Raw genomic sequence first — 22,500 nt, forward strand, 5'->3', positions numbered from 1 at the left:
CACTACGGTATTGAAGGCCGAGCTGTAGATAATGAACATTCCATTTGTCCAGGTGGGTGAGGGCAGTGTGCAGTGTAATGGCGATTGTAATGGGCGGTAGTTCAATTGGGGAGGGTTGAGTGTGTTGGCTTGGGAGGTGATGTAGTCTTTGACTAGCCTCTCGAGGCACTTCATGATGACGGAAGTGACAGAAGTGAGTACTACGGTTGGTAATCATTCAGTTCAATTACTTTCCCTTTCTTGGGCACGGGGATGATAGTGGACACCTTGAAGCTGGTGGGGATAACGCCCCGAGCTAAAGAGAAAATGTCAGAAAACACAACAGCTTGCTGGTCTGCACATGCTCTGAGGGCGCGGCTAGGGATGCCGTCTGGACCAGCAGCCTAGCGAGGGTTAACACGCTTGAATGACTTACATGCGTCCTCCGTGGAGACCGTAGGCATGTATCCCTCGTTGTCCTCAGGGGCTCTCCTCGGCAGCTCAGAGTTGTTATGCTCGAAACGTGAGAAAAATGTGTTTAGCTCATCTGGTAGGGCGGCGTTGGTGTCTGCGACGTGACTGGCTTTCTTTTGGTCATCCGTGATGAGTAGAAGCCCCTGCCACATACAACTCGTGTCTGACCCAATGGCTAGCAGGCGTAAGTAGGGCAGAGAGGAGAGGATCAAACCTCAGTCTTCATTCCAGCACACGCTAGTTGTGACCAGTAGCCCATGTATTTTAAGGGTAGGCTGGTTAGCGGGTAGTTTGTGAGGCTGAAATACTACTGGACCACCCCCGTAAGTAGGGCAGAAAGGGGGAGAGAAACAGAAGAGGAGAGGAGGAATAAACCCTCAGTCTTCATTCCAGCACTCTTTCATTTCCTCCATATCATATAATATAATCATCATATCCATAATCATCTCTGCCACAGTTTACATTCAGACAGACACTCTAACCAGGCTGAGAATACCAGCGGGCAGCACTGAAACATGAGAGGTGTTATTACTGTGGAGAGGTTTCAGCTTGTAGCTTTCTGTAGCCTTCTGCAGCCATCACCCCTGTACCTCTTCCTGCTCTTAGTCTGGACATGGTGGTTTGGGGTTGTGACATGAAACTGAGAAGTGTACTTAGTGTACTTCAGCCCTAGAGGAAGTGTACTTAGTGTACTTCAACCCTAGAGGAAGTGTGCTTAGTGTACTTCAGCCCTAGAGGAAGTGTACTTAGTGTACTTCAGCCCTTGAGGAAGTGCACTTAGTGTACTTCAGCCCTAGTGGAAGTGTACTTCGTGTACTTTAGCCCTAGAGGAAGTGTGCTTAGTGTACTTCAGCCCTAGAGGAAGTGTAGTTAGTGTACTTCAGCCCTAGAGGGAGTGTACTTAGTGTACTTCAGCCCTAGAGGAAGTGTAGTTAGTGTACTTCAGCCCTAGAGGAAGTGTACTTAGTGTACTTCAGCCCTAGAGGAAGTGTAGTTAGTGTACTTCAGCCCTAGAGGGAATGTACTTAGTGTACTTCAGCCCTAGAGGAAGTGTACTTAGTGTACTTCAGCCCTAGAGGGAGTGTAGTTAGTGTACTTCAGCCCCAGAGGGAGTGTACTTAGTGTACTTCAGCCCTAGAGGAAGTGTAGTTAGTGTACTTCAGCCCTAGAGGGAGTGTACTTAGTGTACTTCAGCCCTAGAGGAAGTGTACTTAGTGTACTTCAGCCCTAGAGGAAGTGTAGTTAGTGTACTTCAGCCCCAGAGGGAGTATACTTAGTGTACTTCCGCCCTAGAGGAAGTGTGCTTAGTGTACTTCAGCCCTAGAGGGAGTGTACTTAGTGTACTTCAGCCCCAGAGGAAGTGTGCTTAGTGTACTTCAGCCCTAGAGGAAATGTGCTTAGTGTACTTCAGCCCTAGAGTAAGTGTACTTAGTGTACTTCAGCCCTAGAGTAAGTGTACTTAGTGTACTTCAACCCTAGAGGAAGTGTACTTAGTGTACTTCAGCCCTAGAGTAAGTGTACTTAGTGTACTTCAGCCCTAGAGTAAGTGTACTTAGTGTACTTCAGCCCTAGAGTAAGTGTACTTAGTGTACTTCAACCCTAGAGGAAGTGTACTTAGTGTACTTCAGCCCTAGGGTAAGTGTACTTAGTGTACTTCAGCCCTAGAGGAAGTGTACTTAGTGTACTTCAGGTCTAGAGGAAGTGTGCTTAGTGTACTTCAGCCCTAGAGGAAGTGTACTTAGTGTACTTCAGCCCTAAAGGAAGTGTACTTAGTGTACTTCAGCCCTAGAGGAAGTGTACTTAGTGTACTTCAGGTCTAGAGGAAGTGTACTTAGTGTACTTCAGCCCTAGAGGGAGTGTAGTTAGTGTACTTCAGCCCCAGAGGGAGTGTACTTAGTGTACTTCAGCCCTAGAGGAAGTGTAGTTAGTGTACTTCAGCCCTAGAGGGAGTGTACTTAGTGTACTTCAGCCCTAGAGTAAGTGTACTTAGTGTACTTCAGCCCTAGAGTAAGTGTACTTAGTGTACTTCAACCCTAGAGGAAGTGTACTTAGTGTACTTCAGCCCTAGGGTAAGTGTACTTAGTGTACTTCAGCCCTAGAGGAAGTGTACTTAGTGTACTTCAGCCCTAGAGGAAGTGTACTTAGTGTACTTCAGGTCTAGAGGAAGTGTACTTAGTGTACTTCAGCCCTAGAGGAAGTGTACTTAGTGTACTTCAGCCCTAAAGGAAGTGTACTTAGTGTACTTCAGCCCTAGAGGAAGTGTACTTAGTGTACTTCAGGTCTAGAGGAAGTGTACTTAGTGTACTTCAGCCCTAGAGGGAGTGTAGTTAGTGTACTTCAGCCCCAGAGGGAGTGTACTTAGTGTACTTCAGCCCTAGAGGAAGTGTAGTTAGTGTACTTCAGCCCTAGAGGGAGTGTACTTAGTGTACTTCAGCCCTAGAGGAAGTGTACTTAGTGTACTTCAGCCCTAGAGGAAGTGTAGTTAGTGTACTTCAGCCCCAGAGGGAGTGTACTTAGTGTACTTCAGCCCTAGAGGAAGTGTAGTTAGTGTACTTCAGCCCTGGAGGAAGTGTGCTTAGTGTACTTCAGCTCTAGGGTAAGTGTACTTAGTGTACTTCAGCCCTAGAGGAAGTGTACTTAGTGTACTTCAGCCCCATAGAGCAGCATATATACTTACATCCTGCGCAGCTTCTTGTAGGGAGAGAAGGTTCCAGGAGGAACTGACTTGATCCCATTCTGCTCCAGACGACTAGAGAGGAAAGGGGTAGTTAGTGTACTTCAGCCCCAGAGGGAGTGTACTTAGTGTACTTCCGCCCTAGAGGAAGTGTGCTTAGTGTACTTCAGCCCTAGAGGGAGTGTACTTAGTGTACTTCAGCCCCAGAGGAAGTGTGCTTAGTGTACTTCAGCCCTAGAGGAAATGTGCTTAGTGTACTTCAGCCCTAGAGTAAGTGTACTTAGTGTACTTCAGCCCTAGAGTAAGTAAAGATGGGGAAAAGAAAAGTATTGATATCATCAGGTCATAAACCAACAACAGAGTCCACTACAGAAACAAAGCAGAGTAGTCATACATCACTGCTGACACATGGTAATTGGTCAGATGTTGCCAACTATCTTAATCCCTGCTGTGTGTATGTGTGTGTGTCTGTGTGCGTGCACATGCATCTGCGTGTGTCTTTCCCCTCCCCTGGTTCATTAATAAAGATCTCTTCCTGTCCTGTGTGTGAGTCATAACATCTCCTCTGGAAAAATAAACAGGTCTGGAAGAGAGAGGACCAGGGAGAGACATGGAGGAGAGAGGAACAGGGAGAGACAGACATGGAGGAGAGAGGAACAGGGAGAGACACAGAGGAGAGAGGAACAGGGAGAGACATGGAGGAGAGAGGAACAGGGAGAGACATGGAGAGAGGACCAGGGAGAGACATGGAGGAGAGAGGACCATGGAGAGACATGGAGGAGAGAGGACCATGCTGGAGTCTCCAGACATCACAGATCACAAAAGTGTGTGTGGCACTGCTCTCTGTCTCTAACTCTCTCACTCACACACACACTCCCTAACGGTGGAAACTGAGAGTCACAGATGTACTGTAATCTGTCTCAGATGTTAAGGAGAAACAGGCCTTGAAGCCAGTAAGGACTGGGCTCCGAACCCTGTTGTGTGTGTGTGTGTGTGTGTGTGTGTGTGTGTGTGTGTGTGTGTGTGTGTGTGTGTGTGTGTGTGTGTGTGTGTGTGTGTGTGTGTGTGTGTGGTTGAGTGGTTGAGTGGTGGTGTGGCAGGGCATGCAGACAGCTGTCTCTCTCCTGCTCTGTTCCAGTCCTCTAACCCATCTACAGTGCCTTGCGAAAGTATTCGGCCCCCTTGAACTTTGCGACCTTTTGCCACATTTCAGGCTTCAAACATAAAGATATAAAACTGTATTTTTTTTGTGAAGAATCAACAACAAGTGGGACACAATCATGAAGTGGAACGACATTTATTGGATATTTCAAACTTTTTTAACAAATCAAAAACTGAAAAATTGGGCGTGCAAAATTATTCAGCCCCTTTACTTTCAGTGCAGCAAACTCTCTCCAGAAGTTCAGTGAGGATCTCTGAATGATCCAATGTTGACCTAAATGACTAATGATGATAAATACAATCCACCTGTGTGTAATCAAGTCTCCGTATAAATGCACCTGCACTGTGATAGTCTCAGAGGTCCGTTAAAAGCGCAGAGAGCATCATGAGGAACAAGGAACACACCAGGCAGGTCCGAGATACTGTTGTGAAGAAGTTTAAAGCCGGATTTGGATACAAAAAGATTTCCCAAGCTTTAAACATCCCAAGGAGCACTGTGCAAGCGTAAATATTGAAATGGAAGGAGTATCAGACCACTGCAAATCTACCAAGACCTGGCCGTCCCTCTAAACTTTCAGCTCATACAAGGAGAAGACTGATCAGAGATGCAGCCAAGAGGCCCATGATCACTCTGGATGAACTGCAGAGATCTACAGCTGAGGTGGGAGACTCTGTCCATAGGACAACAATCAGTCGTATATTGCACAAATCTGGCCTTTATGGAAGAGTGGCAAGAATAAAGCCATTTCTTAAAGATATCCATAAAAAGTGTTGTTTAAAGTTTGCCACAAGCCACCTGGGAGACACACCAAACATGTGGAAGAAGGTGCTCTGGTCAGATGAAACCAAAATTGAACTTTTTGGCAACAATGCAAAATGTTATGTTTGGCGTAAAAGCAACACAGCTGAACACACCATCCCCACTGTCAAACATGGTGGTGGCAGCATCATGGTTTGGGCCTGCTTTTCTTCAGCAGGGACAGGGAAGATGGTTAAAATTGATGGGAAGATGGATGGAGCCAAATACAGGACCATTCTGGAAGAAAACCTGATGGAGTCTGCAAAAGACCTGAGACTGGGACGGAGATTTGTCTTCCAACAAGACAATGATCCAAAACATAAAGCAAAATCTACAATGGAATGGTTCAAAAATAAACATATCCAGGTGTTAGAATGGCCAAGTCAAAGTCCAGACCTGAATCCAATCGAGAATCTGTGGAAAGAACTGAAAACTGCTGTTCACAAATGCTCTCCATCCAACCTCACTGAGCTCGAGCTGTTTTGCAAGGAGGAATGGAAAAACATTTCAGGCTCTCGATGTGCAAAACTGATAGAGACATACCCCAAGCGACTTACAGCTGTAATCGCAGCAAAAGGTGGCGCTACAAAGTATTAACTTAAGGGGGCTGAATAATTTTGCACGCCCAATTTTTCAGTTTTTGATTTGTTAAAAAAGTTTGAAATATCCAATAAATGTCGTTCCACTTCATGATTGTATCCCACTTGTTGTTGATTCTTCACAAAAAAAATACAGTTTTATATCTTTATGTTTGAAGCCTGAAATGTGGCAAAAGGTCACAAAGTTCAAGGGGGCCGAATACTTTTGCAAGGCACTGTAAGTCTCATTAAGCCCAGTTTTAAAAGCTGTCAACTGACCTACAGATAAACAGCCTAGGCTGGGGCAGCATGGACCTGGAGCTGTGGCTTTGCCGAGGTATGGGGCTCTGGTTGTGGCCTGCCCTGGCCACAACCAGAAGATAGAAAACATTTTTCAGTCTCTCGGTCCAAGTTTTGAGGCACTCTGCCTTCTAGATGGTAGCGGGGTGAACAGGCCGTGGCTCGGGTGGCTGAGGTCCTTGATGATCTTCTTGGCCTTCCTGTGACACCAGGTGATGTAGATGACCTGGAGGACAGGCAGTGTGCCCCTGGTGATGCACCACCCTCTGAAGATCCCTGCTGTTGCGGGCGGTGCAGTTGCCATGCCAGGCGGTGATACAGCCCGACAGGATGCTCTCAATGATGCCTCTGTAGATGTTAGCGAAGGTCTTAGTGGCCAAGCCAAATTTCTTCACCCTCCCGAGGTTGAAGAGGCGCTGTTGCGCCTAATTCACCATACTGTCTGTGTGGGTGGACCATTTCAGGTTGTCAGTGATGTGCACGCTGAGGAACGTGAAGCTTTTCAGCCTCTTCAATACAGCGGCGTCGATGTGGATGGGGGTGTGTCCACGATCAGCTCCTTCATTTTGTTTACGTTGGGTGAGAGGTTATTTTCCCGGCACCACTCCCCCAGGGACCTCACCTCCTCCCTGTAGGCTGTCTCATCATTGTTGGTAATCAGATATGTTAATTATACATGTGACTTTGGTTTGTTCCTTTTTGTCTCCTTGTGAAATGTTCATCTGATTTTTGCTCACATTACTTTACCACTGTTGTGTTATCTGCAAACTTCTTGATTGAGTTGGAGACATGCGTGGCCACACAGTCATGGGTGAACAGGAAGTACAATAGGGAGCTATGCACGCAATCTTGTGGGGCCCCAGTGTTGAGGATCAGCGTAACGGAGGAGTTGTTTCCTACCTTCACCACCTGGGGTCGGCCTGTAAGGAAGTTTAGGACCCAGTTGCACAGGGTGGGTTTCAGACCCAGGGCACTGAGCTTAGTGATGAGCTGGAACTATGATGTTGAGCTGTAGTCAATGAACACCATTCTTATATAGGTTTTCCTCTTGTACAGATGGGATGGGGCAGTGTGCAGTGCGATGGTGATTGCGTCATCCGTGGATCTGTTGGAGCGGATGCAAATTGAAGTGGGTCTAGGGTGTCGGGAAAGGTGGAGGTTATATGATCCTTAACTAGCCTCTCAAAACACTTCATGTTGACAGAAGTGATTGTGGCACTGTGTTTTCTTCGAAGCGGGCAAAGAAGGTGTTTAGCTTGTCCGGGATCAAGGCATCGGTGTCAGTGACATGGCTGGTTTTCCCTTTATAATCTGTGATTGTCAGGAGTATCTGCCACAAACGTCTCGTCCGAGCCGTTGAATTGTGACTCCACTTTGTCTCTGTGCTGACCGTTTTGACTGTTTGATTGGTTTACAGAGGGCACAGCTGGACTGTTTGATTGGTTTACAGAGGGCATAGCTGGACTGTTTGATTGGTTTACAGAGGGCATAGCTGGACTGTTTGATTGGTTTACAGAGGGCATAGCTGGACTGTTTGATTGGTTTACAGAGGGCATAGCTGGACTGTTTGATTGGTTTACAGAGGGCATAGCTGGACTGTTTGATTGGTTTACAGAGGGCATAGCTGGACTGTTTGATTGGTTTACAGAGGGCATAGCTGGACTGTTTGATTGGTTTACAGAGGGCATAGCTGGACTGTTTGTACTCATCCTTGTTCCCAGTCACCTTGACGTGGTAAAATGTGGTGGTTTGTGCCTTCAGTTTTGAGTGAATGCTGCCATGTGTCCAGGGTTTTTGGTTTGGATAAGTTCTAATTGTCACAGTAGGAACAACATCCGCTATGCACTTCATGATGAACTCAGTCAACGAGTCAGTGTATACATCTATACTATTCTCAGAGGCAACCCAGACATTTTTATTGAACCTTTATTTTGACATGAGGGGCACTGTATACTTAAGCAAAGTCCAAATTGTAGGTCCCTGATGACTTCTTGATGTCAATACCTATTAAGGCAGCAAGAAATTCTGTTTCTGTGAGTTGCCAAAAAAAATAAACCCTGACTACCATTTCCCAAGTCACGTGAAGTTGACTGATCATCCATGGAGGCAACTGGAGGCTGTATGTGGGAATAACAGTCAACTGACTGGACAAGACCAGCATGACCACCGTTTCTTTCAAAGGGATCACTAACTGAGTCTGTCATAGCGGTGAGGAAGTAGTTTGATTTGGCCTGTTTGACCAAGGCAGTGCATCTATTTCTCAATTGCCTAAATAGCAGCCACTCAGCTAACGAGACAGTTTGTCTAGTCTTGGCTCAGGCTTGATTTCTTTTCAAGAGGAGGTCTGAGAGTACCATGGGGTAGTTCAGTTTTTGACTCAGAGTCGCTTGAGTTGGCATGTGTATCAGCTAGAGAGGTAAAAATGGATGAGAAGTGCTCTGAAATCAAATACTCTATCCCAGTCCGCGTGATCAAAACAATCTTGAAGCATAGATTCCGATTGGTCAGACTAACACTGTTACGGTGCGTGAATGAGGACCCAAAAGCGAATTAACTTAAACAGAGCTTCTTTAATTACCAAACATAGGTAGGCTCAGACGGACCGGCAGATTCCGACAGGACAAGACAAGGTTACAGCAAACATGACGACAGTCTGGTTCAGGCATGAAACACAACAAACAAGAATCCGACAAGGACAGGAACAAAAACAGAGAGAGATATAGGGGACTAATCAGAGGGAAAAAGGGAACAGGTGGGAAAAGGGGTGACGAGGTGGTTAGGAGGAGACAAGGCACAGCTGGGGGAAAGAGGGGGAGAAAAGGTAACCTAACAACGACCAGCAGAGGGAGACAGGGTGAAGGGAAAGGACAGAGACAAGACACAACATGACAGTACATGACAGTACCCCCCCACTCACCGAGCGCCTCCTGGCGCACTCGAGGAGGAAACCTGGCGGCAACGGAGGAAATCCTCGATCAGCGCACGGTCCAGCACGTCCCGAGAGGGAACCCAACTCCTCTCCTCAGGACCGTACCCCTCCCAATCTACGAGGTACTGGTGACCACGGCCCCGAGGACGCATGTCCAAAATTCTACGGACCCTGTAGATGGGTGCGCCCTCGACAAGGATGGGGGGGGGGGGGGGGGAAGACGAGCGGGGGCGCGAAGGACGGGCTTGATGCAGGAGACATGGAAGACCGGGTGGACGCGACGAAGGTATCGCGGAAGAAGAAGTCGAACTGCGACAGGATTAATGACCCGAGAAATACGGAACGGACCAATGAACCGCGGGGTCAACTTGCGAGAAGCCGTCTTAAGGGGAAGGTTCTGAGTGGAGAGCCAAACTCTCTGACCGCGACAATATCTAGGACTCTTAGTTCTACGCTTATTAGCAGCCCTCACAGTCTGCGTCCTATAACGGCAAAGTGCAGACCTGACCCTCTTCCAGGTGCGCTCGCAACGTTGGACAAAAGCCTGAGCGGAGGGGACGCTGGACTCGGCGAACTGAGATGAGAACAGCGGAGGCTGGTACCCGAGGCTACTCTGAAAAGGAGATAGCCCGGTCGCAGACGAAGGAAGCGAGTTGTGGGCGTATTCTGCCCAGGGGAGCTGTTCTGACCAAGACGCAGGGTTACGAAAAGAAAGACTGCGTAAGATGCGACCAATAGTCTGATTGGCCCGTTCTGCTTGACCGTTAGACTGGGGGTGAAAGCCGGAAGAGAGACTGACGGAAGCCCCAATCAAACGGCAAAACTCCCTCCAAAATTGAGACGTGAATTGCGGACCTCTGTCCGAAACGACGTCTGACGGAAGGCCATGAATTCTGAAAACATTCTCGATGATGATTTGTGCCGTCTCTTTAGCAGAAGGAAGCTTAGCAAGGGGAATGAAATGAGCCGCCTTAGAGAACCTATCGACAACCGTAAGAATAACAGTCTTCCCCGCTGACGAAGGCAGTCCGGTGACAAAATCTAAGGCGATGTGAGACCACGGTCGAGAGGGAATAGGAAGCGGCCTGAGACGGCCGGCAGGAGGAGAGTTACCGGACTTAGTCTGCGCGCAGACCGAACAAGCAGCCACGAAACGACGCGTGTCATGCTCCCGGGTGGGCCACCAAAAACGCTGGCGAATGGAAGCAAGCGTACCCCGAACGCCAGGGTGGCCGGCTAACTTGGCAGAGTGAGCCCACTGAAGAACGGCCAGACGAGTAGGAACGGGAACGAAAAGAAGGTTCCTAGGACAAGCGCGCGGCGACGGAGTGTGAGTGAGCGCTTGTTTTACCTGCCTCTCAATTCCCCAGACAGTCAACCCGACAACACGCCCCTCAGGGAGAATCCCCTCGGGGTCAGTGGAGGCTACTGAAGAACTGAAGAGACGAGACAAAGCATCAGGCTTGGTGTTCTTAGAGCCCGGACGATAAGAAATCACGAACTCGAAACGAGCGAAAAACAGCGCCCAAGTCGTTTGGCAGAACGGATGTACTCAAGGTTCCTATGGTCAGTCCAAACGACAAAAGGAACGGTCGCCCCCTCCAACCACTGTCGCCATTCGCCTAGGGCTAACCGGATGGCGAGCAGTTCGCGGTTACCCACATCATAGTTACGTTCCGACGGCGACAGGCGATGAGAAAAATACGCGCATGGGTGGACCTTGTCGTCAGAGAGGGAGCGCTGAGAAAGAATGGCTCCCACGCCCACCTCTGACGCGTCAACCTCGACAACGAACTGTCTAGAGACGTCAGGTGTAACAAGGATAGGAGCGGATGTAAAACGATTCTTGAGGAGATCAAAAGCTCCCTGGGCGGAAACGGACCACTTAAAGCACGTCTTGACAGAAGTAAGGGCTGTGAGAGGAGCTGCCACCTGACCGAAATTACGGATGAAACGACGATAGAAGTTCGCGAAGCCGAGAAAGCGCTGCAGCTCGACGCGTGACTTAGGGACGGGCCAATCAATGACAGCTTGGACCTTAGCGGGATCCATCTTAATGCCTTCAGCGGAAATAACAGAACCGAGAAATGTGACGGAGGAGGCATGAAAAGTGCACTTCTCAGCCTTCACAAAAAGACAATTCTCTAAAAGGCGCTGGAGGACACGTCGAACGTGCTGAACATGAATCTGGAGTGACGGTGAAAAAATCAGGATATCGTCAAGGTAAACGAAAACAAAGCTGTTCAGCATGTCTCTCAGGACATCATTGACTAATGCCTGAAAGACAGCTGGAGCGTTAGCGAGGCCGAAAGGAAGAACCCGGTATTCAAAGTGCCCTAACGGAGTGTTAAACGCCGTCTTCCACTCGTCCCCCTCCCTGATGCGCACGAGATGGTAAGCGTTACGAAGGTCCAACTTAGTAAAAAACCTGGCTCCCTGCAGGATCTCGAAGGCTGAAGACATAAGAGGAAGCGGATAACGATTCTTCACTGTTATGTCATTCAGCCCTCGATAATCTATGCAGGGGCGCAGAGACCCGTCCTTCTTCTTGACAAAAAAAAACCCCGCTCCGGCGGGAGAGGAGGAGGGGACTATGGTACCGGCGTCAAGAGCTACAGACAAATAATCTTCGAGAGCCTTACGTTCGGGAGCCGACAGAGAGTATAGTCTACCCCGGGGGGGGGGTGGTTCCCGGAAGGAGATCAATACTACAATCATACGACCGGTGTGGAGGAAGAGAGGTGGCCCTGGACCGACTGAACACCGTGCGCAGATCGTGATATTCCTCCGGCACCCCTGTCAAATCACCAGGCTCCTCCTGTGAAGAAGAGACAGAGGAAACAGGAGGGATAGCAGACATTAAACATTTCACATGACAAGAGACGTTCCAGGAGAGGATAGAATTACTAGACCAATTAATGGAAGGATTATGACAAACTAGCCAGGGATGGCCCAAAACAACAGGTGTAAAAGGTGAACGAAAAATTAAAAAAGAAATGGTTTCACTATGATTACCAGAAACAGTGAGGGTTAAAGGTAGCGTCTCACGCTGAATCCTGGGGAGAGGGCTACCATCCAGGGCGAACAAGGCCGTGGGCTCCTTTAACTGTCTGAGAGGAATGTCATGTTCCCGAGCCCAGGTCTCGTCCATAAAACAGCCCTCCGCCCCAGAGTCTATTAAGGCACTGCAGGAAGCTGACGAACCGGTCCAGCGTAGATGGACCGACAAGGTAGTGCAGGATCTTGAAGGAGAGACAGGAGTAGTAGCGCTCACCAGTAGCCCTCCGCTTACTGACGAGCTCTGGCCTTTTACTGGACATGAAGTGACAAAATGACCAGCGGAACCGCAATAGAGACAGAGGCGGTTGGTGATTCTCCGTTCCCTCTCCTTAGTCGAGATGCGGATACCTCCCAGCTGCATGGGCTCAGCACCCGAGCCGGCAGAGGAAGATGGTAGTGATGCGGAGAGGGGGGCGACGGAGAGCGCGAGCTCCTTTCCACGAGCTCGGTGACGAAGATCAACCCGTCGCTCAATGCGAATAGCGAGTTCAATCAAGGAATCCACGCTGGAAGGAACCTCCCGGGAGAGAATCTCATCCTTTACCTCTGCGCGGAGACCCTCCAGAAGACGAGCGAGCAAGGCCGGCTCGTTCCAGCCACTGGAGACAGCAAGAGTGCGAAACTCAATAGAGTAGTCTGTTATGGATCGATTGCCTTGACATAGGGAAGACAGGGCCCTGGAAGCCTCCTCCCCAAAAACAGATCGATCAAAAACCCGTATCATCTCCTCCTTAAAGTCCTGATACTGGTTAGTACACTCAGCCCTTGCCTCCCAGATTGCCGTGCCCCACTCACGAGCCCGTCCAATAAGGAGAGATATGACGTAGGCGACACGAGCAGTGCTCCTGGAGTAAGTGTTGGGCTGGAGAGAAAACACAATATCACACTGGGTGAGGAACGAGCGGCATTCAGTGGGCTCCCCAGAGTAACACGGCGGGTTATTGATTCTGGGCTCCGGAGATTCGAAAGCCCTGGAAGTGGCCGGTGGATCGAGGCGGAGATGGTGAACCTGTTCTGTGAGGTTGGAGACTTGGGTGGCCAGGGTCTCAACGGCATGTCGAGCAGCAGACACTTCTTGCTCGTGTCTGCCTAGCATCGCTCCCTGGATCCCGACGGCTGAGTGGAGAGGATCCGAAGTCGCTGGGTCCATTCTTGGTCGGATTCTTCTGTTACGGTGCGTGAATGAGGACCCAAAAGCGAATTAACTTAAACAGAGCTTCTTTAATTACCAAACATAGGTAGGCTCAGACGGACCGGCAGATTCCGACAGGACAAGACAAGGTTACAGCAAACATGACGACAGTCTGGTTCAGGCATGAAACACAACAAACAAGAATCCGACAAGGACAGGAACAAAAACAGAGAGAGATATAGGGGACTAATCAGAGGGAAAAAGGGAACAGGTGGGAAAAGGGGTGACGAGGTGGTTAGGAGGAGACAAGGCACAGCTGGGGGAAAGAGGGGGAGAAAAGGTAACCTAACAACGACCAGCAGAGGGAGACAGGGTGAAGGGAAAGGACAGAGACAAGACACAACATGACAGTACATGACAAACACTGAACAGTCCATACAACGGGTACTTCCTGTTTAGGTTTCTGCCAGTACCACAGTGTTAAGCCTTACTTCAAAACACTTCCAGGGATATTATCAGTTTCAGCCTTATTTCAAAACACTTCCAGGGATATTACCAGTGTTTCAGAGCCACATATTTAAAATAGTAAAAGAGCCACATGCCCATAATTTCAAGAACATTTCGAATAACAAAGCCACTCCTGTTCACAAGTCCAGCTGCATGCTGTAATAGAGCGTCTAGTTTGATAAAATATGATTTTAAACCTGGCTAGATAAGCAGAGTAGACAGCTTTAGATTAGAGTCTGGCTCAGAGTGTGATTGGACTGAACAGGATAAATCCCACATACTTTTAATGCTGTAGGATTCTGTTACTGCCTGCTGACCAGAGTAGATTTACACACACACACACCACCCACTATGGTTAGGGACTTAGGGCAAATGTTCATTTGTAGTATGTGTGTGTGTGTGTGTGTGTGTGTGTGTGTGTGTGTGTGCGTGTGTGTGTGTGTGCGTGTGCATGTGTGTGTGTGTGTGTGTCCATTCACATGGTACTGTGTGTGTCCATTAATGGGAGGTAAATCGTGCATGTTGAGTTTTTGCATACTCAATGACTTCCCTCAATAACACAGTTTCAAGTTTCCATATATTTAATTGAAGAATGTTCTGGTTCAAAGCTATGGGTCTTCATTTATGGACAGATAGAGCTGTATAATTGACATTCTTAGGATAGCCGTGATTCCAGACCACAGATTCCTGCGGTAGTCATGTTCTCTGTGTGTGTGTATGTGTGTGGGTGGGTGGGTGTGTGTGTGTGTCACAGCATTGTGGTCTCATGTCCCCACAGTGAGTCAGGGTGTTTTGCCAAGTGGCTTTAGTTCCATCTATCATCATGTCTGGAGCAGGAGATCCCAGGGTACTGTAGAAAACACTGTCTGGAGAACAAGCTGACTGTGTGTGTGAGTGTGTGTGCGTGTTTGCGATTGTGTCCGAAAACGTTTGAGAAGTGCATTAAGTGTGTGAATGGGTTTTATCATATAGGAGTGTGTCTGAGTGTGTGTCTGAGTATGTCAGTGTGGGACAAAAGCCTTCCAGACAGCATTCATCTCTCCATCCCCCTTCTCAAATCAGTACATCCAAGGACTGTTTCCAACGTGAAAAAAGACTACAGGTGACAAACATTTGAGATTAGAGGAGGCCCAGAGGAATCAATCAGGGTCAGGACACACACACACACACGCACACGTGCGCGCACACACACACACACACACACACACACACACATATTGATTCCTCTGTCCTCCAGCCCAATCCTGAGGCCTTCATCTCTCCCTCCATCATTCCCACTCTATCCCTGCCTGTCTAACCCTCTATCCCTCCCTCTATCTCTCTCTATCCCTCCCTCTCTATCCCTCCTTTTCCAGTCAACCAAGCAAAGATAAACAATCTCTATAAGTAGCCTTGACATGGAGAATCAATGCCTGTCGTCGACCCATTCATCAGGTGTCTGTCTCTGTGTGTATAATATAATCAATAGTTCTAATTCTATTCATTAGGCTATGGGTTTTCATTAGGGCTGAGAGAGACAGGGTGACAGACACACAATGGAGTCTACTCTAAGGACACATGCTCTATGAGAAAGAACGACTCATGTTGCAGCCTCCAGGGGAAAAAACGAGACATTGTCACAAACAACTGTATTACTATCAGTGTTTATAGTATAACATTTTTACCAAAACCTCTCTTTATGTGAGGTCCTTGAGAAGACGACAATAACTTACACGTTTAAAATAAACTGTATGTGTGATTTACATCTGCAGTAAAATGTAGAGCCCTGTTCTATGTGAAGTACTGAGAATGTTACGGCATGGTCTGTTTTTGGAAAGAAATTGGCAGTATCTTTACAGTTGCCAACAGTCAGCCCCCTAGTGAGATAAATAAAAAGACACAGATACACAGTACACTAACCTCTCAGGGGCTGAGACTCACCGTCCTAACAGGCCTACCAGGGACAGACTAACTACAGACCCACAGTCCTAACAGGCCTACCAGGGACAGACTAACTACAGACCCACAGTCCTAACAGGCCTACCAGGGACAGACTAACTACAGACCCACAGTCCTAACAGGCCTACCAGGGACAGACTAACTACAGACCCACAGTCCTAACAGGCCTACCAGGGACAGACTAACTACAGACCCACAGTCCTACCAGGGACAGACTAACTACAGACCCACAGTCCTAACAGGCCTACCAGGGACAGACTAACTACAGACCCACAGTCCTAACAGGCCTACCAGGGACAGACTAACTACAGACCCCCAGTCCTAACAGGCCTACCAGGGACAGACTAACTACAGACCCACAGTCCTAACAGGGACAGACTAACTACAGACCCACAGTCCTAACAGGCTTACCAGGGACAGACTAACTACAGACCCACAGTCCTAACAAGAACAGACTAACTAACTAACTACAGACCCACAGTCCTAACAGGCCTACCAGGGACAGACTAACTACAGACCCACAGTTCTAACAGGGACAGACTAACTACAGACCCACAGTTCTAACAGGGACAGACTAACTACAGACCCACAGTCCTAACAGGCCTACCAGGAACAGACTAACGAACTACAGACCCACAGTCCTAACAGGCCTACCAGGGACAAAGTAACTAACTACAGACCCACATTCCTAACAGGCCTACCAGGGACAGACTAACTACAGACCCACAGTCCTAACAGGCCTATCAGGGACAAAATAACTAACTACAGACCCACAGTCCTAACAGGCCTACCAGGAACAAAGTAACTAACTACAGACCCACAGTCCTAACAGGCCTACCAGGGACAAAGTAACTAACTACAGACCCACAGTCCTAACAGGCCTACCAGGGACAGACTAACTACAGACACACAGTCCTAACAGGCCTACCAGGAACAAAGTAACTAAATACAGACCCACAGTCCTAACAGGCCTACCAGGAGCAAAGTAACTAACTACAGACCCACAGTCCTAACAGGCCTACCAGGGACAGACTAACTACAGACCCACAGTCCTAACAGGCCTACCAGGAACAAAGTAACTAAATACAGACCCACAGTCCTAACAGGCCTACCAGGAACAAAGTAACTAACTACAGACCCGCAGTCCTAACAGGCCTACCAGGGACAAAGTATTAACTACAGACCCACAGTCCTAACAGGCCTACCAGGGACAAAGTAACTAACTACAGACCCACAGTCCTAACAGGCCTACCAGGGACAAAGTAACTAACTACAGACCCCCAGTCCTAACAGGCCTACCAGGAACAAAGTAACTAAATACAGACCCACAGTCCTAACAGGCCTATCAGGAACAAAGTAACTAACTAACTACAGACCCACAGTCCTAACAGGCCTACCAGGAACAAAGTAACTAACTACAGAGGGCTGTAATATCTCTCCAGTTTTCAGACCTCACATCTCAAAACCCATGAACATAAAACTGTCTTTCATGAACAAGCAGCAGAGAGACGCATAGCTCTCCATGTGTAAGTAATGAGAAGTGTGTGAGTGTGTGTGTGTGTGTGTGTGTGAGTGTGAGTGTGAGTGTGTGTGTGTGTGCGTGTGTGTGCGTGTGTGTGTGTGTGTGTGTGTGTGTGTGTGTGTGTGTATGTGTGTGTCAGGACTGGAGTGGCTCATTAACCAAGCATTAGTGTTGGCCTTGATATCCACCAGTCTGCCTCCCTGTAATAGAAACTGATTTTATAATGAACTTCAAGAGCTCACATCAGACCTGCTGTGGAGAATTACAGAACAGACCTCTCTCCTTCTTTCCTCCCCCTCCTCTCACTGATCCACCTCCCATAAACCCGCCTGGGGTAGTGGGCCGAGAGAGGGAGCAGAAGGATGAGAAGGAGAGGCAGGAGAGGGAGACGGAGGGAAAGAGGGAGGAGAAGGGAAAAGAGGAGGAAGGGAAGAGAGAGACTGCAGTGAGGATAGAACTTCAAACAAAGCTCTGGTGGGTAGGAAAGGAGGAACTGAGGGAGGTGAGGAGGTGAGAAGAGAGGAGGGAGAGGGAATAGAGGTGTGGCAAAAGAGAAAAACTACAACATTTATTCAGATTTATTCTAAACCAGCTTTCCAAAGAGAACGAATACTGTACATGTTCACTATTGTATGGTGAGAAACTAATGAAATCTCTATGTAACAGTAACAATAAATGCAATGGAGGGAACATTGTGAGTAGAGCTATATATCTTTCACCTTCCTCTCTATGTGCTAATGTGCCTGTAGTGCTGCTGGCTCTAGCAGAGATGTTATTGGTTACATAGATCAAGGCACAGGGACACTAGAAGGACATTACCAGAGAGAGAGAAATTACTTCTGAGGAGTTTATGGGTCGTTAAGGGACACCAGGCAAAGATAGACCACTAGTCTATGGGTCTCATTGCCCCCTAAAGAGCCTGGGCTGTTTATAAATACCCACCCAGCAAGGGTCAGGACACACACACACACACACACACACACACACACTAACCCAGCATGTTCCCTAATAACCCTGACCCATTTACAGTGGCTGGGTGAAGCTAAGAAGTCATATCTTTGATACGCAGCAAAGCCAGGCAGGCAAAACATTTCTGCTTTAAAAGTACCCTGCCAGAAGAGTCAAAGGGCATCACATCTTTTTGGCCCCTCAGTGACCGAGATTCTGAAATGACGGTTCTGTACTACAGTAAGTAACAGATACTGGATGAGACTATGTCCTTACCTTGCATTCTAGGGATTTACAGAGAGCGGTTCATATTTGGTGTAGATATCAGTCATGATAATAGGGATGTAAACTAACACACACACACACACACACACACACACACACACACACACACACACACACACACACACACACACACACACACACACACACACACACACACACACACACGACCAGATGTGGACATCCCTAGATTCCACTCAAATATATCACCTTACCCGGCCTCCACTGAAGGGGCTTATGGGTAACAGCGGTGATGTGTTTAGGCCAGCTAATTGGCAACATACTGTACAAGAGAGTGTGGTACTTACATCTCAGCCATGGTGTCAGGAAGGTTGGCAGGTATAGCTGTGAGGCCTTTTCCTCTGCAGTCCACAATATTGTTACTACAGGTACACATGGCAGGGCACGAACCTCCTCCTAGGCTGCAGGGCTGCAAGCCGGAGCTCTCTGAGTGACCTGGAGACAGAAAAAGAGAGAGAGTGGGAAATAGAGGGAGGGGGGGAGAGAGGGAGGGGGAGAGAGAGGGAGGGGGAGAGAGGGGGAGGGGGAGAAAGAGGGAGGGGGAGAGAGAGGGAGGGGGAAATAGAGGGAGGGGGAAATAGAGGGAGGGGGAGAGAGAGGGAGGGGGAAATAGAGGGAGGGTGAGAGAGAGGGAGGGGGAGAGAGAGGGAGGGGGAGAGAGAGGGAGGGGGAAATAGAGGGAGGGGGAGAGAGAGGGAGGGGGAAATAGAGGGAGGGGGAGAGAGAGGGAGGGGGAGAGAGAGGGAGGGGGAAATAGAGGGAGGGGGAGAGAGAGGGAGGGGGAAATAGAGGGAGGGGGAGAGAGGGAGGGGGAAATAGAGGGAGGGTGAGAGAGAGGGAGGGGGAGAGAGAGGGAGGGGGAGAGGTTCAAATCCTGCTAAGGGTGGCCAGTCTAAGCAGGATTACAGAATAGGCAGCAGACTGATCAGACCAGGGAGATTTGGGCAATGACTAGAAAAGAGAAAGTGGTGTGTGTGTGGGTGTCCATTCCTGTGTGTGTGTGTGTGTGTGTGTGTGTGTGTGTGTGTGTGTGTGTGTGTGTGTGTGCATGCCTTCTGTGTAGACGAGAAACTCTCCCAGTCCCTCACACCAGCGTTAAGGCTTTCACCAGTGTTAAGGCTTTCACCAGCGTTAAGGTTTTCACCAGCGTTAAGGTTTTCACCAGCGTTAAGGCTTTCACCAGCGTTAAGGCTTCCACCAGCGTTAAGGCTTCCACCAGCGTTAAGGCTTTCACCAGCGTTAAGGTTTTCACCAGCGTTAAGGCTTCCACCAGCGTTAAGGCTTCCACCAGCGTTAAGGTTTTCACCAGCGTTAAGGTTTTCACCAGCGTTAAGGCTTTCACCAGCGTTAAGGCTTCCACCAGCGTTAAGGCTTCCACCAGCGTTAAGGCTTCCACCAGCGTTAAGGTTTTCACCAGCGTTAAGGTTTTCACCAGCGTTAAGGTTTTCACCAGCGTTAAGGCTTCCACCAGCGTTAAGGTTTTCACCAGCGTTAAGGTTTTCACCAGCGTTAAGGCTTCCACCAGCGTTAAGGCTTCCACCAGCATTAAGGTTTTCACCAGCGTTAAGGTTTTCACCAGCGTTAAGGCTTCCACCATGCATAATAGACTAGCATGTCTAAATGGTGTGTGAGCTTTTCAGTAGGGATACAATGACATGCATGTTGACATATTTTCAACATTCTCTGTTGAGCTTCTCCTGTATCTGTACCTCTGTATTATCATGTTCTAATCTAGCTGGAATTCACAGCATTTTGCTAATTCAGCTCCTCTAACCCCCCTCTGTATCTTCTTTTCCTCCCCCTCCTCCCTGGTCTCTCTCTCGCTCTCTCGCTTCCTGCTTATGTTTGTTCTCCAAAATCTGAAAACGGCACAATTTGCATACATTATGCACATCCCACTGACATTGTCTCCCGATACCTGTTCAAAATGTAATGTCCTTGTCAAAAACGACAGTGTTCGTGTGCGCCCATTTGTGTGTGTGTGTACTGCTCAAGTATTTCCAGCCTAACCTAGAAAAGTGTATGAAACAGACTTTTAAATGGCCTCATTTACTCTGCATTACTAATCTGCTGGGTTTCCTACTATGAATATTTGATCTGCTCCCTAACCCTCTGTGCGAGAATGTGATTGTGTGTGTGACAGTGTGTGTGTGTGTGTGTGACTGTGTGTGTGTGTGTGTGTGTGTGTCTGTGTGTGTGTGTGTGTGTGTGTGTGACTGTGTGTGTGTGACCGTGTGTGTGACTGTGTGTGTGTGTCTGTGTGTGTGTGTGTGTGTGTGTGTGTGTGTCTGTGTGTGTGTATGTGTGTGTCTGTGTGTGTGTGTGTGTGTGTGTGACTGTGGTGTGTGTGTGTGTGTGTGTGTGTGTGTGTGTGTGTGTGTGTGTGTGTGTGTGTGTGTGTGACTGTGTGTGTGACTGTGTGTGTGGGTGTGTGTGTGTGTGTGTGTGTGTCTGTGTGTGTGTCTGTGTGTGTGTGTGTGTGTGTGTGTGTGTGTGTGTGTGACTGTGTGTGTGTGTGTGTGTGTGTGTGTGTGTGTGTGTGTGTGTGTGTGTGTGTGTGTGTGTGTGTGTGTGTGTGTGTGTGTGACTGTGTGTGTGTGTGTGTGTGACTGTGTGTATGTGTGTCTGTGTGTGTCTGTGTGTGTGTGTATGTGTGTGTGTGTGTGTGTGTGTGTGTGTGTGTGTGTGTGTGTGTGTGTGTGTGTGTGTGTGTGTGAGTGTGTGTGTGTGTGTGTGTGTGTGTGTGTGCATCCTGGTTTATTGATGACAGGAGAAAGTCCTACTGCTCAATGGGACTGAGACAGATCTAGGGACTAGCGATGGCAATCAGCCCAGCTCTCTCTTTCCCACAGACCTAGAGGTAATGAATGGTGCTAGATAGACTCTATGATAGTGGTATTCAAACTTTTCTGGGGACCACATTTTTTCCCCAACAATTCTTTGCACCCCACCCCAAATCTAACGACACAATCTTAAAATCTGTACATTTCGATTTTTACATTAACAAATAACCTTCAATTCATTGCATTTTCATATTTTATCAAAATTAAAAGAAACCAACAAAGAAATGTACTTTTATTTAAAAAAGTATAATATTAATTTGTTTATATGTATATCTATCTATACACTGAGTATTGCAAAAATTAGGAACACCTTCTGCCCTCAGAACAGCCTCAACTAGTCGGGGGATGGACTCTACCAGGTGTCGTAAGCCTTCCACAGTGATGCTGGCCCATGTTGACTCCAATGTTTCCCACAGTTGTGTCAAATTGTCTGGATGTCCTTTGGGTGGGGGGACCATTCTTGATACACACAGGAAACTGTTGGGCGTGAAAAACCCAGCAGCGTTGCATTTCTTGACCACACAAACCAGTGTGTCTGGCACATACCCCGTTCAAAGGAACTTAAATATTTTGTCTTTCCCATTCACCCACTGAATGGCACATAAACAATCCTTGTCTCAATTGTCTCAAGGATTAAAAATCCCTCTTTAACCTGTCCTCCCCTTCATCTCCACTGATTGAAGTGGATTTAATAAGTGACATCAATAAGGGATCATAGGTTTCACCTGGATTCAACCGTTCAGTCTATGTCATGGAAAGAGCAGGTGTTGTTAATGTTTTGTATACTCAGTGTATATATATATATTTTGGTGACTGCACTGCAGTTCCCTCAAATACCACTGCTCTATGGCATATCTAGCTGTCTTTGTGTTTCTGAACACTATGGCTGGCTATACTGATTCAGATCACATACTACATTATTACACACATTACCCTGCTGACTCGTAGTTTGTGGAGGCGCCTGCATGTGTGTGTGCATTAGACCAGTCATTCTGATTCAAATCACATACTAGGCATTACACAGTAAAACTCCTGGCACCAACCCACGGCCCATTGCACTAATGACAAACGTTTAACTACTTACCTCTAGACTGCTTTAATGGATTAATAAAACTACACAGATACACTGATACTGAGTCCACGAGTCACTATGTGGAACGAATCACATGCAAATTCAAAGCATCATTCACTGTGTGTTTGTGTGTGTGTGTGTACGAGCGCGTGTGTATTTGTGTGTGTGTGTGGTGTGTGTGTGTGTGTGTGGTGTGTGTGTGTGTGTGTGTGTGTGTATGAGCGCGTGTGTGTTTGTGTGTGTGTGTGTGTACGAGCGCGTGTGTGTTTGTGTGCGTGTCA

General features: G+C 48.0%; 1 protein-coding gene across 9 annotated transcripts in view; it reads right to left on the bottom strand.

Moving 5' to 3' along the window:
• Positions 1–22,500, bottom strand: part of slit1a (slit homolog 1a (Drosophila)) — a 163,775-nt gene that overhangs the window by 48,763 nt on the left and 92,512 nt on the right. For all 9 annotated transcript variants that reach the window (XM_036960387.1, XM_036960388.1, XM_036960393.1 and 6 more), the window contains exons 9-10: positions 18,592–18,739; positions 3,131–3,202 (exon numbers count right to left, since the gene is read on the bottom strand). In XM_036960387.1, coding sequence (XP_036816282.1) covers positions 3,131–3,202; positions 18,592–18,739 — 220 coding nt within the window. The remainder of the gene's footprint in view (positions 1–3,130; positions 3,203–18,591; positions 18,740–22,500) is intronic.

The sequence above is a fragment of the Oncorhynchus mykiss genome, chromosome 23 (genome assembly GCF_013265735.2).
Source record: "Oncorhynchus mykiss isolate Arlee chromosome 23, USDA_OmykA_1.1, whole genome shotgun sequence".
In the NCBI taxonomy this organism is placed as follows: domain Eukaryota; kingdom Metazoa; phylum Chordata; class Actinopteri; order Salmoniformes; family Salmonidae; genus Oncorhynchus; species Oncorhynchus mykiss.